Source organism: Pelodiscus sinensis, chromosome 3, assembly GCF_052426305.1.
Source record: "Pelodiscus sinensis isolate ZL-2025 chromosome 3, ASM5242630v1, whole genome shotgun sequence".
In the NCBI taxonomy this organism is placed as follows: domain Eukaryota; kingdom Metazoa; phylum Chordata; order Testudines; family Trionychidae; genus Pelodiscus; species Pelodiscus sinensis.
Genome location: NC_143054.1, coordinates 104,660,860 through 104,677,188, shown reverse-complemented (window position 1 = coordinate 104,677,188; position 16,329 = coordinate 104,660,860). Strand labels below are relative to the sequence as shown.

Below are 16,329 nucleotides of genomic sequence, written 5' to 3'. Positions count from 1 at the left end.
CGGGTGTGGACTAGGCCACAGGGCCTGCTGTGACTGTGGACTAGGCCTCCGGGCCCGTTGCGGCTACTAGACTAGGCCTCCGGGCTGGTGGCTAACGCTTTAATCATGGGAAGAAGGGAAAGGGGCAGGGAGGACCCCGCCACAATTATCAAGATTTCAAATGATCATTGAATGGCTCTCAATGTAAAGTAATGATATGATAAGAATGTTTGATGGTAATGTGAATTAGGGATGCATAAAGACTGATTAACTAAATAGAAGATGCAGAATAATGAAGATTTAAAATAAACTAATAGGGAGCAGCTTGGTGTGACTTCCCAGGAAAAAAAGACGTAATTTTCATCTTATGTTTTTATCTTATTAGTCAAGGTGATACCATGCATAATCATACAAAATCTTTAGGGGCCCTTCATAAAAGAATGCACTGCTGCTATGAATTTCTGACACCAAAAAGCACACACAAATGTAACAGTGATCATGAAAATCTTGTTATCAGGTGGCATGATGAGAAAGAATAGAAGGCTATTATTGAATTCTTCCAACTCAGTTTAAGTAATAAAATGAGGCAGATCTTTGTCTAAAAGAGAGAAGGGCAGTGTAAGTCAAATGGCAGTATAATTCATAGTGACATTTTTTACTAGACAAGTTGGAATTTTAGCAAGAAGTAGTAGTGGCATTTTCCTAGCATCTTTTCCCGTAGTAACGACGGTATCTATAGTATGAATTTGAACAAACAACCAAAGCTGTTTCTTTGTGGGCAGAGTTAGTACTGCATTAATAGTATAAATGCCATTTTTCAATTGAAAAAAGGATTTTGACAGTTCTAGGATGAGTTATAAATTGCTGTAGATCAGTATAAAATAAGGACTCCAAAAGCGCAAAAGTTTTTGTGCAGAATAGGATGCAGAGTCAGATTGGTTCAGCATGGCCTGTAAAATGAGATACACAGGAAACAGACAAGGGAATGACAAAAACTAAAATGTTACTGTCTTTGTCTAGCTGTCTTTCTTCTGCCCATCAGCAGTCAGGCCTCAAGTTTTTTTCTTGCTACATAGGAGCAGATGCATTGATTCAAGAAGCCTACATTTCTATGCCCCTTTGTCCAATCCATTTACTATACATCTTTGTAAAAATGAAAAAAGGCAATACAAATATCCTGCATATTCCTTACTTTCCCCTTCCCTGACAGATGCATATTGTACTCTTAACTTTACAGCACTCGTCCATAGAGAGATTAGATTCATATAGGTTTTTTTGAAGGAGAAGCTGTTGTTAGATACCAGAACTGGAGAAATACACTAAACATACATAGGCTGGAAGGGGAGGACTAACTGTAGCAAACCATGTATTGGAATGGTAGCAATGGCTGCTACTATGCTTTGCAGTATCAGTGTAACATTATACAGTGCTTGGAATGTATGAAATACACCTACATCCAAAACAGAACACAAGAATATTAGAGTTCAAAGATTCAAACATACACAATACAATGATTTTTTTATTTTGAGAAGTTGGAGGCAAGACTATAAGGTACTACCAATCTTCAAGCATATCAAACCCAAGCAGGTTCAAGATTAAATCATTTTTCACATTCACCATGTGCTAAGTACAAGAGAGAACTCAGAATTATATGACTGTCATAACTGGTGTCCTTATAAATTAATAATCGGTGTTGTTACCTGCAACTTTCCTAGTATTAAAACAGGAGGTGAGATTGGTGGCTTATGGTCCAAATACACCATCTTTTAGTGCACTTACATTTGCCAAAATCTGAGTCCTGGCAGATGATTGAAACATGCTTAAAAGACTAACTCTCTTTGTTCTCTGATGAATTGACATAAAGGTCATCTCTTTCATTTTCATAGTAAGATACTTTCCAAAAAGAAACTAAAAACGGAAACTGTCTCGCTCTTCATCATTCAAACTGGTAAACTTGACTAACTCAGTCAGACATGCAATTGCTAATACTGAATTCTTAGTTCTTGTAGCTTCATAGGAACTAGGCAAATGTTGCTATCAAGCTGTGGTGTCAAAAAGACTTTGTGAATGTTAATCTCTCTCTCTCTTTTTCTCTCTCTCACACGTACGTGTCAAGAAGTGTGGCCAAAAGCCACTAATCACTGAGAATAGGAGAAATCACTAGAGATGGAATCCATTAGCAAGAGTCAAACCAAAGTCAGACACCAGAGAGAAGTGACAGTTTTCAGGCTAGAATCAGGAAAGAGGAGTGAGGATCAGGTTGTGGTCCATGAATGGACATCAGAAAATAAGATACAATCAGGAGTCACAGCAGAACAAAACTCTGTGTGGTTGCCCAGACAACTTCTGGAGGCATCCTCCATTGTTAAACAGTGTACTTGGCCAATCAGATGACTGCATGGTAGTGTTCCCTGGACCAATGCTCCTTCTAAGGTGGGTGGTAGCATCACAGCTTCACAGGTGATTAATCAGCCCCACTCAGTCAGAGGCTCAGGGGTCTCTGCACAGACTGGGTGAGGCTGATTGATTACCTGGGAAGCTGTGCTGCCACCCACCTTAGTGGGAGCACAGGACGACTTGGGCCTCATTCCTATGGTCCAAGAGCAAAACTGAGTCAAAATGCTTCTTTTCTCACCATACACCACCCAGACTGTGAAGAATGCATGGGCAAACCAGGCACATACCTAGGGGCGGGGGGCAGAGATGAGAGGAAACATTGTTTTTTTAAAACTGATGCATTTTGGCGCACAAATGGGAAGAACTTGACTCATCTGAGTGAGTGGCATTGCGACCTGGTGCACACGATTGCACCTGCCACACCACTCAATTTGGCTATCTGCCATTCATCATTATAGAGAGGCAGCCAGGCCACTGGAGTGGTGTGGCAAGTGCAATTGTGTGCACCAAGCCGCAACGCCACTCACTCAGACGAGTCAAGTTCTTTCTGTTCATGTGCAAATCTACACCAGGTGGATGAGTGGGCAGCGACTGACTTCCTACAGAGTTAAGATTCACTTTGCCATTCCCAACAAAAACAAGGAGAGGGGACAATATTGGTAAAGAAACTGCTCCCTTCTCTAACTGCCTCCTTCACCAACAGTCTTGGATGGGAATTGACTGTAATGGCACACTGAAGAAACTTTCTGCAAGTGTGTAGTTTTCCTCTTCTTTCCATTTATCAGCTGTTTGTACTGATTTATTAGAAGGCTAGGCCCTAATAGCTTTGCCTAGGGCAGTGGTTCTCAAAGTGTGATCCATGGAAAACCAGTAGTCTACAGATACCTCTTAGGTGGTCTGCGGCTCGAGCATAGCTGAGGAGACACAGAGGGAATGGCAGCAAAGGGATGCGCTGGCTGGAGGCATGGTGGCACCCAATGAGAAGCAGTAGCTTGCACGCTGCCCTGCCACGGCAAGCCCTCTAGCACTGCTGCTGCCCGCCATGCAGCCCTTCCCTCAGGGAGCTGACACCCTAGACTGTCAATCAGCATCCGCCTCCCAACACTGCGCCTTGGCATCTGCCTGTGGGCCCTGCTGAGGTAATGGCCACCAGGAACGCCACCTTCCAAGATAAGTGAGACAGGGAACAGGTTGCGAGCAGCTTGAATGGGGCCCCCATGAGCCATCGCAGCACTAGGTTTAAATCCCACTGGGGAATGGACTGCCTGGCCTGCGGGTATAACCTGTCCAGGCCCTTCAAAAACCTCTTGACTATCAGAAGGGCGAATACTGAGTGCCCTCGCTCGCCCTGATGAAAGGCCACTATGGCTACCAGGTGTACTCTAACCGAGGAGGTAGACAGCCCCAGCTGCCTGAACTCCAGCAGATAGCCTAAGACACACTGTGTGGGGGCCGCAAAGGGGTCCAGCTCCCGCTCCCTGGCCCAAGAAACGAACCTCTGCCATTTAGCCCAATAGGTAGCCCTAGTAGAAGGCTTCCTATTTTCCATCAGTACCCTTTTAACCAGGTCCGAGCAGAGGAGCTCCTTCCCCCTTAGCCACTGATCCTCCAGGCCGTGAGGTGCAGGGAACGCAGGTCCGGGTGACAGAGGAGACCTCACCCGATGTTCTGCGTGAGCAGGTCCGGGACCTGCGGGAGGAGGATGGGGTCCTCCATCACAAGGCGCTGTAGGGTCGTGTACCAGTGCTGGTGGGGCCACGCTGGGGCAATGAGGATCAATGTTGCCTGGAACCTCCTGACCCCTAAGAGAACCTCGGGAATAAGGGAGAATGGGGGGAACGCGTATAGGAGGCCATTGGGCCATTGCCCTATCAGGGTGACCCCCAGGGACCCGCTCCCCCTCCCCCTGTATGAGAAGAACTGGGGGCATTTCCTGTTGCCGCTCAAAGCAAACAGGTCGAAAAGGGGAGCACCCTACCTCAGGAAGAGCGAACTGACCACTTCCCCCTTGAGGGACCACTCATGGGCCACAAAAGCTTTGCTGAGCCGGTCCGCCAGGGTGTTGTCCACTCCCGGCAGGTAGGTCGCCTGCACGTATATGTCGTGCGCCACAAAACTCCCAAAGGGCCATCACCTCCTGGCACAGGGGAGAGGAGCGAGCACCACCCTGTCTGTTGATATAATGCATAGCTGCCACTACCGCCATGCATTTCGTGAACACCCTGGGGACTGCGGAAAGGCCAAAGGGGAGCACCACAAGCTGGTAATGGTTTCCCTCCTCCCCCCACCGTGAATCTCATGATGAGGGGCAATGGAAATGTGGAAATAGGCATCTCGAAGGTCGAGGGCAACAAACCAGTCTCCCTGATCGAGAGACGGGATAATAGAGTTTAGCATCACCATTCTGAACTTTTCCTTCCTTATGAAGGTGTTCAACCTCCTGAGGTCCAGTATGGGGCGAAGGCCCCCCTTCGCTTTGGGGATGAGGAAGTAGTGTGAATAGAAACCCTTTCCCCTGAAGGCCATGGAAACCTCTTCCACCGGCCAGCGAGAGGAGCGTGGCCGTTTTCTGCCGGAGGAGCTGCTCATGAAAGGGGTCCTTGAAAAGGGACCAGGAAGAGGGGGACGGGGGTAGGGAGGGAAAGGAACGGGATAGACTATCCCCTTGCCACCACCTCGAGGACCCACCAGTCCAACGAAATAGCCGCCCAGGCCTGGTAGAAAAGGAATAACCTGTCCACAAAGGGTCGATTTAGGGCCTCTACTGGATTGCTGTCCTCGTTCGCACTGTCAAACGCCCGACCTGGGGCCCTGGGACTTGTGTGAAGGCCCCTGATTGTTATTGGAGCACAACTGGGAACGCCTCCTGGCGTTCCTGTTATTGCCACCCCGGGACCTACGCCTAGTCTCAAACCTGGCCCCTTGACCAAACCCCCTCTGATCTTGAGGGGTCAGGGGTTGCCTCTGTGGGGCCAGGGTATGGAGGCCCAAGGACTTCAGAGTCGCCCGAGAATCCTTCAAACTATGAAGCCGGCTGTCTGTCTGCTCAGAAAATAGGCTCGGGCCCTCAAAGGACAAGTCTTGCAGAGTGGTCTGCACCTCCATTGGGATGCTGGAGACCTGGAGCTTCGGCGGATGACTATGCCGGTAGCCACTGCCCGTGCCACTGCGTCCGCCGCATCAAGGGCCGTTTGCAGGGTTAACCTGGACACTATCCTGCCCTCCTCAGTGAGGGCGGCGAACTCCTGCTGAGCATCCAGAGGCAAACATGCCTTAAACTTATATGCCTCCACCCAAGAGTTATTGGCATACCTGCTAAGCATGACCTGTTGATTGGCAATTCTCAACTGCAAGCCCGCAGTCGTGTATGCCTTCCAGCCCAACAGGTCTAGCTTCTTGGGCTCTCTACTCTTTGGCGTGGAGCCCAGCTGTCCTTGCCTCTCCTTGTTACAGGCTGCCTGCACAATCACCGAACCCAGAGGCGGGTGGGAAAACAGATGCTCATGGCCAGCCTGAGGCACAAAATACTGCCTCTTGACCCCTTTCTGTGTAGGCGGTATGGACGCTGGGGTTTGCCAGAGCATCTTGGTGATTCTGGCCACCATTTTGTTTAGGGGGAGGGCGACTTTAGTCGGGCTATCGGCAGTGATGATGTCCACGACAGGGTCCTGCTCCTCCTTGACCTCTTCTGCCTGGACCCCCAAATTCTGGGCCATCTGTCTCAGGAGGTCCTGGTGGGCTCTCGCGTCCATGGCTGGCACTGCCAGGGCTGGGTCACCCAAGGCCTCATCAAGGCCCTCATCGGGTGGCGGGGAGGACGAATCTCTCGTCTCTAAATGTACCTGGGGAAGCACGTCCCCTGAACCAGGTGGATGTTGCAGTACTGCCTGGGTGACCGTCTGGGCCGGTGTAGGTGGCTGATGAGAGGGGGCCATGTTCCCCGCCACGCCCGAAAGGAAAGGTCTGCTCTCCGACCCTGGGTCCCAAACCAGTGGGGTCACCGAAGGGGCCACCCTGCGCCCCGAGCGAGAAGAGGGCATCACCGACCCTGACCTCATCGACTCTGGCCCCTGGGCCTGGTGGTATGCCCAGCGGGTCCAGTAAGGCCACTGCTGAGGGGACTGCCACTGGGGAGGCCAGGTCTGCACCTCCACAGGGTGATGAGACCAGTCCCCATGCTGGGAACTCAAGCGGTACCAAGGACTGTAACACCGTGGCCTACTGGAGCGTCTGGAGGAAGCCCGGGAAGAGATGGACTCCACCTCCGACCCGGAGAAGTAGTCAGAAGACGACCAGGGTGGTGCTGTCGATCGCTTCTGCCCCTCCTGGTGCATGTGGCGAGCCATTGCCATTGGCTTGCCCCGGTGCCCTGGCGTTGCCGGTGGGTGCTTGGCCTCCTTCTCTTCTCCATGCAGCAATGGTGCCGGAACTATGTGCGGCCGGGGGTACCGGCTGAGCCAATATCGGCATCATCAGGGGTGGTGCCACGGCCTGTGGTGCCGGGGATTGCGGCTCCGGATGGGGTGGCACCGAGTGTCTCGGTGCCGCTGTAGCCTGCACTGACTGTGCATCCCGTCTGGGATGGGGTTGTGAACCACCCGGTGCCAGTCCCGGGGACGACGTGAGCTCAATCAGTTCCTGAGCCTCCAGGAATGTCTCTAGTGTCAGCAGACCTCCTCCAAGGACAGGTCTAGGGACTTGGAGCTGCTCTCTCTGCAACGGCTCGGCTCCTTATGACTCTGCTCTGGTGCCAGAGGGCTCTGGCGCCCACTCCTTTGGCGGGTCTCCCCTCTACGCGAGGGGAACCTGTCCCAGTGCACCTTCTTATGCGCACGTGGGGCCAGGGACTGGGACCAGTGCCGTGGTGCTGACCTGTGCTCCTGTGCCGAGGCATGCTTTCTGGCTCCCGCTCCAAGCCCGGTGCACTCTGTATCAACGTGGCCTCCAGTGCCTGTGGTTGGAGCGTGGACTCCATGAGCAACAGTTTCAGTCTCGAATCCTGCTCCCTCTTAGTTCTGGGCTTGAAAGACTTGCAAAAGTCAGTTAGATGACCCTCATCCAAACACTTTAGGCAGTCCTTGTGAGGGTCACCACAGGGCATCGGTTTAGAGCAGCGTCTGCAGGGTTTGAAGCCCTGAGGCATACCCTCCCCCCTTGCACGGGAGAGGAAGGAAGATACTAACACCTAACAAGTGTTTTCTTTCTTATTCATTAAACACAGATAACAACTATTTACAGAAGATAACGGGCGGTAAGAAGGAACTGGGAGGGGTTGGAGCCAGCAGGAGTATATATGCGTGACTATGCTGGCACCACTCTAGGGGGCTCCCTAGCTGGACCAACGGGTGCTGCTAAGGGTAAAAAAGTTCTGACGACCATGCACGCAGCACGCGCACATCCTACTGGAACTGACATAAGCAAGCACTTGAAGAAGAACCTAAGGCCTGGGGGCTGGATGCAGCCCCTGGGTTGCTGGATTTGGCCTCGAAGGGTTAGGGCCTCCCCATCATTGGAGAACCAGTGTTGACATTCCAGCCCCCCTCCCAAGTCTTTCTGTAGGCCCCAGCCTGTGACTGATTCCCCATCCCTACCTTAATGCATAAGCCAGACATAGCTTTCTGAAGCATTCTACATTCACACACCATTAAACACATTTCATATTTAAATTAAGATAAATTATTTTAATTTTTCAGTGGAAAAATCAGTTGGGGCTGTGCGCGCGTAAAGCAAGGGCTCATGATGTGAACTACATGCTGATTACAAACAACATTGACTGTGAGAGCCATTGGTTCCCTTTGCATCCAAAGTGCTGCAATGGTTCAGTAGGCACACCCTGCAAATTCTAGGTGCGCAAGTACAGTTAGGAAAACTACCCTATTCTAGGAGACTGTTTCGGTTACAACAGTCTTGCAGCCCCCTGAGATGAAGGAGGGCCACTCACGTGGACCACTCACTAGCCTTTGGTGGCCATCGCTCATCTAAAGTAAACTTACAGACCTTTACCTGGCACCCCAACTCTGAGCAGTTTACATCCATTCCTATTAGAAGTTCACAAAAGAAGGGTCATTTTCCATAAGGGAAAATATTTTCATATGAAGCATAACAGTTATACAAAAAGTTGAGAAAATTGTAATATGGATTTTCTCTCTCTTTCACAGATGATGAAATAGCCTAGTATTAGACCTAATGATCAGAACTCAGCTTCTTAGCAGGAATCATTTCCTCCTGTATACTATCAGCTCACACTATGGATTGTATATGATGCACATTTTGATTTCTGTTCCATTTGCTTTTCACAAAAGCAAAAACCAGAGATGACAGCACATTAGCTTAGCTCATTCCACTGACCTGCCTTCTTTTGTATTCACTAACTTTATTAATTCATAGCAGTGACATGGGCCATGGGCATTTAATGTCATTTTTTGGTGTCAATGACAAACTGTCAAGAAGACATCTGAGCCCCTCCTTCTTTCTTTTTATTGCTGTTATTGTCTTTAGGATCAGGCCCACCCTACGTCTCTCAAGTACTTAGAGTGATTAATTCGCTTTAAAGGATAAACTTACAGCATAATGCTTTTTGCAATCTTCGGATTTTGATGGCTGTACGGTATGCAGAGAAACGTACGTTGTTCAAGTCAGCTGAAATATTACAGAGAAGAAATATGAGTTATTTTGAAATAAGAAATAATATCAAGAAATTCACAATACTTCCTTGACACACAATTTCCTAAATCATTCTATGAAGTTTATCAGTGAAGTTTGAGGTTAATTTCATTTTACAAAGCTGAAAAGAAGGAGGAAACACAATATTTCAAAAACAAAATGCAAAGACAACCATGGCGTTAGGGCCTGATGTAAATCCCCTTAGAGTCAACAGAAAGACTTCCCCTTGACTTCAGTGGTCAGGCCCTTGGATGTTATGACACTGTGACTCTTTGTCCTCATACTTGTCTGGAACGTACTTAGGACACTGTTTACAGTCTAAAACCAGACAATGTAAAATCTAAAATGAGACAGAAGGCATTTCAGAGTAAATGCAGGTGTTTTCATTGGCATGCTGCTGAACTAGGTTCATATAATAAACTAGGTTTTATTGCTTTGAGAGATTGCAAACATAGCATCCTATAGTCTATGCATTCTTATTTAAAAGCATAGGGAGCCAGAATCCCATGAACACTTGAGGATGGCGATATAATTGCTATTGAAAAATAGATAAATATACACACAAACTACTACATTAAAAGGCAAGGTTGCAAAAACAATTCTATTGAATTACAGTTGTTTACTGAATAATAATACAGATTGCATGATTAAAATACCTAGTTTCCTAGCTCTAAGTCTTCAGTCATGTAGCAGGGTAGGCTTAGTTAAACATAATCTATGACAGTCATGGTCAGCAGAGAATGAGAGTTTCAGTCAAACTGGTGGAAATGGTAACCAAACTTTTCCGTGACATCCCCCCCCCCCCCCCCCGCCCAAACCTCTGCCCCGCCTGACAGCAAGGGCCAAGATAGGGACTGCAGCTTGAAAAGCAGGGGAAAGGGGGGAGATATGGATGGGGGTAAGTGGGCTCAGGCTGGGGCCACGAGCTAGGGAACTGGGTAGTGTGCCCTCTCTGCACCCTACGGTGCTGGCTAAGCCCCAGTTGCACCCCACTGAACAGTCTTCTGCAACCCCAAAGGAGGCATGTACCAGTTGGAGAGCCTGTGTGTTACACTGACTCCATAAATTTTTTTATGTTAAAGGAAGTGTACTCACCTAGTGACTGGAAGAGTTCAGACATTTTAGGATGATCCCAACAGGTTGTTTGTGTCTGGTGACTGTAAGAGAAGGAGATGTGCAAAGTTTGAGACAAAAAAAAAAAATGGAAACACATTTTGAGCCACATACAGGTTAAAATCTTTGGTTATAAGTAAAAAAGAAAAATCCCTTAGCTTTTACATCTAACTACAAGATTTATCATCCAATATAATAACTTAGCAGATAATCATCCCATCTTTAGTATCCATGACTAGAATGATTTATTTCTGATCCTTTTTCCCCCCAGCCTTCCTTTTCTCTGTTTTTTCTCTCTATCATTTGGTCACTGATTCTGAAACTAAGAAGGTAACAATGGGGTAAAGATGCAATTCCCTGCTGTCTCAACATATCAAACTTATTTTAAATGTTTGAAGTATTTTTTACAAAATGGAGGCTTTTATTTCATAGTCTTCATTATTTATTTGCAATTAGTCAATATCAGGATACGAACAGTGATCTTATGACTTATCCATAATACTTTTAACAAAGTGCATAATAAACTTTCCCACCTGCAAACCTATCATTACATAATATCACAGGACAATTTTCTAGATTTCTGTTCTCAGACTACCACCACAGAATACCACCAATTAACAGAAGAAGTAACCTATCAAAGTATCATGTTTCCAGCAATGGGAATAAAACACAAGCTTATCTCATGCTCAATGAAATCTCAATTTTTTCCAGCAGTGATGTTTTGATTCTATTTCTGTATAATAATTGTTGGAAAGATTATACATTCATACCACACACACACACATAGGTGTTTAAAACTTAAATCAGATTAATTAGACAATTGACATACTGGATGTTATACTAAAAAGATCACAACATTCCTGCTAAGAATTAACAAGTCAGCATTGTAAATGAAACAATCCCAGGTTAGCAAATTAAGCAATATTTAATGAAGCAGAAAAACCTACTGTCTTTAATCTTTGTTTTTATTTGAACTTGTCAGAAAGCAGACTTCGAGATCAACATAAGCACGTTTTCATCACATTACTTAATTTCTGAATGAACACAAATGTTATCGTGTGCATGAAAATGGGCTCACTGTAGTTTTATTGATGACAGTAATTTGAGAACGCTATCACACACTAAAACAGGAGAGTGTTTATTTGCACTTGTCAGTAAGCAGATATAAAGATAACCATAAGCAAATGCACAATACAAAATATTTAGCACAAACATTAAGAAGTGGCTACATTTTATCTCAATAGTGGTTTTTTTAAAGTTCTCTGCTTGTTGCATTTTGATGGTAGACGTTGTTTTGAATATTGTACAAAAGCAAGGTGACATGGAATTAAGACCCATAATTTACCAAACTAGGAGGAGGAGAGGGGAGGAAACAGGAAAGATCAAGGTTTGATAACTATCCATGGGTTCAGATTTTTTTTTTTTTTTAAAGAATCTTTGGACTGAAAGTCTCATGAAAATAAACTTTCTTGGGAGATTCCTGAAATTCAGAAGAACTCAGTTTCTTATAAAAGTCTCTCGGAATATTTCAGAACCTTAAAGCAGAGAAAGTTGGGGTTTTTTTTCTTCAAATGTGTCTGTCAAACTTTCCTTAGCAGAGGGAAGCACTTCGTTTACTCGCAAACAGATGCTTTGGTTCTTAACTGAATTACAAAGTGATATTTTGCCATTGAACTCAGTGGGCCATATCTTCAGAAAGTATAAATGTCCTGATTGACAGTAGCTAAGGAACTGGCCCAGTAATACCTTCAGTACCTATTGTAGAGAGAGAAAGCATTTTATTCTCTTTTACTGCGTATTTCTGCGCTTAAAGGCACAAAGAGCAGCCTATCCAAGTGACAAGACTCTACCCAACCTATGGATGAATCAATCTCTTCTATTTCTGAATTCAGGAAAGAACTTTAAGTATTTCCTTAAATCATCACTATTCAAGAAAGCAAATTAAAGTGTTCTTAACTTTAAACGCATCCTTAAAGTTACGCAAGTACTTCAATGCTTTCCTGAATAGGAACAACTTCTTATACTGCAACCTTAGACAGGTTTTAGTTTCATCATAAAATATGAAAACTGAATACATAGAAGCCACTTGCGCTTGTCCTTCTCTGTAACAAAGTCACCTGAAAGAAGACAGTAAAATTTCTAGACCTGACAGCTATTGCCTGTCAGACAAACTAATAAATCAGCAGTGAAACCAACTCAGAAAGAAGGAAAACATGTGTTTGTTGGTCCATTGATGGCTCAGAGCTATGGTGATTTACTGTGCTGTATTCTGAATGAATCTAGTGTAGCAGTGAATTAAGATGCCAGAGCCAGGGTAAGGGGTCTGTATAGTTTCAGTGCATGGAAACAGAAAATTCAGTATAATGGTCTGCATTGATCAGTCAATTAAGTAACCAGAGAACTAATGCCTCAGCTACTCTCATTGAGGTACAGGCTACTGCTATTGCCAAGAGTCTAACAGTGCTAAGTGAAATGCTGTCATTGTCCCCTCAGCCGTTTCTCTCTGACCTACATTGCTGGCAACAGTTGTATCCATCATAAACCACAGAGTCACATCTAAAATAAGGGCCTTCAGTAAAGCTCATTTAAAACAGTATGAGAGTCCTTCAAAAAGTGTCTGGTAATTTACTTGTCAGCATCATGACTGAAAAGTATCATCTGGCATGGACTGCATTAGTGTCTGGATTGTTAAAGGGCTTTAACCTGACAGAACTGCAAATCTCTAAATTACAAGCATAAGTTGAATGTGGTAGTTTGAGAAACATTTAAATACTCCTTTACATCAGTTTAAAAAAAATTCTTAACATTTCAAAGGATTTAAAAGCTAAAATATTTGTTACAAACCCCCAATATAAGTACATATAATAGATCACACTATGTTTCATCCCAAACTCTATCTATCTGACCATATCTTAAACGGGACTATTCACACTCTTCACTTCAGGCATGTGCTTAAGTGCTTTGCTAAATCAGGGCCTCTGTACCTCATTCCATTCACCTGTAAAACAGGTATTATGAAACTTGACTGCCATTAGTGAGATGGTCTGAAAACCTCCGCTGGAAAGATGGTATGGAAGTGCAAAATTATAGTTTTAACTCCTATTGTGCAATCAAAAATAATAATGAAATGGCTCTAAATGTCTCCTCCCCACCACAAAATTGTTACATTTTACTAAGCCAAAAGGAGTAGTGTTTATCTCCTTACTGAATTGTCTATACAGTAGCTTTTAAGTATATTTATGGAAGGAACTTAAAACAATTATTACATAGAAAAAGTAATGACTTCAGAACATCTTACTAATGTTTGCTATGAAATGTCTGGATCTGTGACATTTTTGCTGTCATAATCACTGGCACTCCATTCTCCTGGTCTGTAGGATTAACAGCCACAAAACTGGATAACTTAAGTATTAAGAACAGTCTGGGATCCCTGAAAATTTTTCTTTTAATTATTGTATTATTTATTAATAATACAATAATAATAATTATTATTATTGAAATTACATATATAATTTTCTATGGTACCTTTTAAGTGAAAATCTCAAAGGGCTTCACAAGTGTTATTGTAGCCTAACCCCATGCTAGATGAAGTGGCATTTTCCTACTTTACATATAGTTAACAGTGAGGTAGAGGGCAGTTAAATGAATCTTCCCATGTGAGATATGGTAGAGTAAGGATTAGAATCCAGGAACCCTCTCTCCCAATGCTTTGCTCTACATATCACTACCTCCCTGTAATGTAATAATCACCTGGATAGCTGAATTTTCACTTTGACATGAAAAGACAAAGAATGTCAACGAGATCTGTGCTATTCAAAAATATTCCCAGAACTAACTCTACTAAGATCCCCTTATTTTTCACCATCGGGAGTGGTGCATTCTCAATATGCCTGTTCATAGACTAATGGATTTTTAAAACTCTCTCGCACTTCTTTCACACAGCTATGTTTTTGGTCAAATGCCATTCTATCTGTTAGTATACAGTATGAGAAAGGTAACCTTGTGACCTATAGTACTGAAAATGGAATATGGAACTTTTTTCCTCTAGGTCATTGTTTCAATAGAGCCCTGTTTGCTAGTGACCAAAAAGTTATTACTATTGGTCTTGGATTGCTGCTGGGTGTTTACATAAAACGAATTTGATTGTTTAAGTCTTATCCCCAGAGGACAAAGCTTTATATCATAAAACCACCATTCACTGTTTCCAGGTTTGTTGGTAGGCTTAGCAGAGAGGCTTGCTCCCAGCCAAGGTGCAGACATTCCCTCAATGACCCAAGCACTGGAGCTAATTAATTCAGGTGAAAGCAGCACCATATTGTCAGTGCTGCTGCTACCGGTACCACTGTTCGTATTATATATCTCTTCTGTGGATTACAGACTTCAGTTTCCAGGCAAGTAAAGCTGACATCTTTCATATACACCAAATCTAAACAAACACACACACACACACACACACACATGCTACTCAAAAACTGCAAATGAGGGCATATTGGATAGGGCTATAAAAGTGCTACTACAGTTTCATATTAATAAGGAATTAAAAGGAACCAATCTCAATGTTGCTATTTCTCACTTCAAAGCTGTGTTTGATGATAATTTCATAACACATGGGGACTTTTTATGTATATACAAATTGAATTTCACCAGAAGAATGAATGTGTGTGCAGGTAACCTTAACAGGCAACAAAAAAGAATGTCAGTTAAAGGAGTCATTTTAAGGGTCTCAAAATAGGAGGCAAGCAAGTTACACCAATATGTGCGGATTTGGTTTATAAAGCAGCCCTCTGAAATGAGACCTATCTTTCTCTGCTGCAGACACATTAGCTTTTGTGCTGCTGATGCATGACTAATGCAAAATGATCAACCTATAAAAACCGTACTTAGAAAGTAAAGAGACTCATAATGCTGTTCCATATTCCATAGTCCTGTATAGGTCACAAGGTTACCTTTCTCATACTGTATCCTAACAGATAGAATGGCATTTGACCAAAAACATAGCTGTGTGAAAGAAGTGCGAGAGAGCTTTAAAAATCCATTAGTCTATGAACAGGCATATTGAGAATGCATCGTTCCCGATGGTGAAAAATAAGGGGATCTTAGTAGAGTTAGTTCTGGGAATATTTTTGAATAGCACAGATCTCCTGCTTCTACATAGATGACACGGATTTGCAGAGACACTGTGGTAGAAATTTCTTACTGTGTCCTGATGGCTCTTTTATGCAAACTCAAGCCATAGTGACCTGTCCTGAGTCATATACAATATTGGTTATGATTTCCCAGAAGGAGTATCTTCCAGTCCCAGTAAGGAACCACTGGATGCTTCTCTGCCTTTCTGATATGCTGATTAATAGGGAAGTAGGAACATACAGAAAAGAAGCTTTTGACAACAACAAAAAACAAGAAAAATTGTAGTAAAACGATGATGATATTTTTCCTTAAAATATTACAAAAAAACCTTCGTCCCATTCCCCTGATAAGGGAGCAAGGGGGAAAAGACTTGGATTCCATGAATTACTCCTCTGCCTTCTCCTTTCACCAGCCAGGTGTGAGAAGCAATCACGGAATCCAAATACTTTTCTCTCTCTTATCGTCAGGATAATGGGAAAAAAAGCAAGCCACATCCCGGTAAGCGCGGCTGCTGCCCCCAACCTGAAACGGTGCCCTTGGAGCAGGGTAATAACAGTGCTATATAGCACTCCCAGTCAAAAAGGATCCCTGTGGTTCTGGTCAGTACCACCAACCCGGCTGTTACCAGTCTGACTGGAGGTGATGTGGGTCTAAGACAGGCTAGCCTCTACCTGTTCTGGCTCCATGTTATGCTTCTCACTTCTTAGTCTATATGCTTCTCCTTTCTTAGTCTAAGGCTACATCTACACTGGCATGATTTTGTGCAAAAACTCTTTTGCGGAAGAGTTCTTGTGCAAAAACTCTTCCAGAAGAGAGCGTCTACACTGGCATGTGCCTTTGCACAAGAGATGTGCTTTTGTGCAAGAGCATCCATGGCAGTGTAGATGCTCTCTTCCACAAGAAAGCTCTGATGGCCATTTTAACCATAGGGCTTTCTTGCGCAAGAAATTCATGTTGCCTGTCTACACTGGCGTCTTGCGCAAGAACAGATGCACAAGAGGGCTTATTCCTAAGTGGGATCATCATAGTTCTTGCACAAGCAGCACTGAT

The 16,329-nt window shown here is 44.4% G+C and overlaps 1 protein-coding gene across 9 annotated transcripts in view; it reads right to left on the bottom strand.

Moving 5' to 3' along the window:
• UTRN (utrophin) overlaps nucleotides 1-16,329 on the bottom strand; it is a 559,106-nt gene that overhangs the window by 84,674 nt on the left and 458,103 nt on the right. For all 9 annotated transcript variants that reach the window (XM_075924350.2, XM_089777288.1, XM_075924351.2 and 6 more), the window contains 2 exons: nucleotides 10,135-10,196; nucleotides 8,941-9,015 (listed from right to left, as the gene is read on the bottom strand). In XM_075924350.2, coding sequence (XP_075780465.2) covers nucleotides 8,941-9,015; nucleotides 10,135-10,196 — 137 coding nt within the window. The remainder of the gene's footprint in view (nucleotides 1-8,940; nucleotides 9,016-10,134; nucleotides 10,197-16,329) is intronic.